The 3,161-nt window shown below is 38.9% G+C and overlaps 1 protein-coding gene across 1 annotated transcript; it reads left to right on the top strand.

Moving 5' to 3' along the window:
• Window positions 1-2,030: 2,030 nt before the first annotated feature.
• On the top strand, window positions 2,031-2,498 carry LOC139193402 (uncharacterized). The gene has a single exon (XM_070816399.1). It carries the CDS (start codon window positions 2,031-2,033, stop codon window positions 2,496-2,498), a length of 468 nt encoding a protein of 155 aa, XP_070672500.1.
• The last annotated feature ends 663 nt before the right edge of the window (window positions 2,499-3,161 follow it).

Here is a 3,161-nt window from a genome sequence, read left to right on the forward strand (position 1 = left end):
CTTGGGTAACCATGATATGCTGCTAGGTGTCACTCATGGTTTATGGAAGCCCTAAACGTGTATAAACACTAAAGGGAGAATTGAAAGTAAGTTTCAATTCACAATCGATTTGAAAGAGTTTTAATCGCTCACTGCCTCGCTAAAAGGAACCTAATGGATCGTACACCGTGTAAGGTAGAGATTGAAGAAACAACAGAGATGAGTAAGAATAATTAAATGGTTTAATTATTTATGGCAAGGATTAATTAATATGTTAATTAATCAAACGAATAAGTTCGTTAAAGACCTCGGGATAGTATTAGACCTTAAGGCCCAATGGGCTTTGAACGTCAAGTCCATTGACTTAAGTTGTATGACAACTTAATGAATAATGATTCACAAAGGCCCAAATAGCCCAATAATACCCTAAGGCCGGCCATTTAGAGGAAGGGTAGTGAACTTGCTTTAATTACAAGTTTGCCACTTCAATGAATAAAGGTATAAATATGACTTTATAGCCAAAATTCATATAGGGTTTTTTTGAGGAAATTGGAGAGAACACAAAGCTCTCATTTCTCTCTAAAGAGGCCGGCCACCCTTGGAGGAATTAGCTAGTAATCTTTCTCCTCCAAGGTCACTCATCTCTTCTTCACATCTTACCTTGGTGTGGAGACTTAGAGGTTCTCAATTTTGGGAACTTGGAGAAACCTATTCTTCCATCCAAATCCATGGATCTAAGAAGCAAGGAATGAAGGCCCTATCTCTTGGGTGATTATCCTTTGCTTTTGCAAAGAGGAATCTACAAAGGTATAAATTTCTCAACTCACTTTCTTTTGAGTTGAGTCTTGGTTCACCTAACTACTAGGCTTTGAATTTCATGGGTAATGTTTTGTTTTGAGTGCATGCAAGCATGATTCCGCCTTTAATTTGTTAATTGCATGTTATAGATGTTGCTCAAATGAACATGTTTTTCACAAAATTTCCTTCATGTGGTGCAGCAAACTAGACTTCAATTCAAACTCATCGATCATGCCTTGGGCTGCTGTAAGGTATTGAATGCAAAGAGGCACGACATTGTCTAATCCCGAGGCTGAAAGTTCCTTGATTGTTCATTTGTCAACAGCCATGTCTTGTTCCTCTTCAAATTCCTCTTCAATTTCAACTTAAGATTTAGGTTCGGAACTAGAACTAGGTGGATTGGGTTATGGCTGCTTCCTCTTCCTTATCAAAGTTCATTCAAAATCGTCATCAAACTCTAATATGTGTGCCCAAACAGGTTGAGAACTTCAAGTCATAAACTAGTACCTATCATCTACTATAAATAAAGGCACAATGAGGTGAATCAAATACACTTCACAATTAAATCAATCTCTCTTCTCTTTAATAGTGACTGGCCCCCTCTCTCTCTAAACCCTAGATCGTTCAATCAAATAGGCCTACAACACGTTATCCCCACGCTCTTGCCAGAAGCGAAGGAATTGACGCATCGTAGAAGGAGGCTATCATCCACCAAATTCAAAGGCTTATTCGTTTTCTGCTAATCAGGTACACTTAAAATAAAAGAAGATATTTGAAACGTCCACGAAGCATGAAAACATTCCCCATGATGCATTATCAGATTAATGCATCACTTTTGAACTATCACATACTTTTGTAGTAATGGATTGCCCATGATAACATTCCCCATGATGCATTATTCAATAATTTATTTTTATACTTTGAACTATCACATACTTTTGTAGTAACGAAGCTCTCACACTTGAGTTCCCAAAGAACCTCAAATCCATTATATTCAAATTAGTATATTGCATTCTGTGTTTCTTGCAGGAACATCTCATTATGAACTGATTGTTCATACAACTAAATTAAACATGTAGTTTCAAATTTAGTGCCTTTGAAACCCGAAGTTTTCATTCAAAACATACCACATGAAACCTATAGTTTTCATGCATGAATTAAACCAATACATGTCTATAGAACTTGTATGTTCTACGATATAAGTCTATGGCTTACCATATGACTAATCATGTTTTTCCCTCTGTTTTAGGCACATGTCGAACTTGAACAAGCTCGATTTCTCCTCTGTAGAAGTCTTTGGAAGAAACTATTTGAAGTGGGTTCAAGACATGAAGCTCCATTTAACTGCAAAGGGCATTAGAGCCACCATCGAGGCACCTATCGCCGATAAACTTGTTGACGAAGCTCAGAAGGCTACTGCAATGATCTTCATTCGAAGACACATCCATGATGCACTGCAGACTGAGTATCTCGCTGAAGAGCACACTCTCAGGCTTGCTTTGGCTGACTGTTTTGATCACCAGAAAGACATATACTTGCCTGAAGCAAGACACGACTGGCAGCATCTTCGCTTCCAAGACTTTAAGTCAGTGAATGAATACAACTTCAAAGTTTGTAGAATCCGTTCTTTGTTGAAATTCTACAAAGTGCAACTAACCGAATCAGATCTCTTGGATAAGACCTATTCGACCTTCCATGCCATTAATATTGTACTGCAGTAACAATATAGGGCACTGAAATTCACCATGTTCTTGGATTTTATCTCTGTTTTATTTCTCGTTGAAAAGCAGAACCAGCTTTTGATGAAGAATCATCAAGCTCGACCCATTGACTCGAACGCCGTGCCTGAAGCGGATGCAATCCATTCTAGCAGCCATAAATGATGAAAGAATCATCATGGTTGTGGCAATGAGCGGTAAGCCCAACCATGCGCCGTATCCTCAAATCTTCACGCGGGCATAAATTACATCCCTATGTTGGACTCCCGCCATGCAAAGCGTGTTCTTTAGGGAAGTTGAATACTCAACCTTCCCATACAAAGATTATTCACGACCCCTTTAAATTTCTTCAAAGGATTCAAGGGGACATTTGTGGCCTATCCAACCAACCTGCGGACCATTTAGATAGTTTATGGTGTTGGTTGATGCATCGACAAGATGGTCACATGTTTGCTTGTTGTCCACATGCAACGCCATGTTTGCTAAAGTCCTAGCTCAAATCATTAAGCTAAGGGCTCACCACCCTGATTATTCGATCTAGTCGATTCGACTGGATAATGTTGAAGAGTTTACGTCACAGACTTTTGATGATTATTGCATGTCAATAGGGATTTATGTGGAACATCCTGTACCCTATGTTCACATCCAAAGCAGCCTAGTAGAAGC

This window comes from Malus domestica, chromosome 17 (genome assembly GCF_042453785.1).
Source record: "Malus domestica chromosome 17, GDT2T_hap1".
In the NCBI taxonomy this organism is placed as follows: Eukaryota; Viridiplantae; Streptophyta; class Magnoliopsida; order Rosales; family Rosaceae; genus Malus; species Malus domestica.

Excerpts from the sequence above, each read along its gene's own strand:
- LOC139193402 (XM_070816399.1), top strand. The coding sequence starts at position 2,031 with ATGTCGAACTTGAACAAGCTCGATTTCTCCTCTGTAGAAGTCTTTGGA.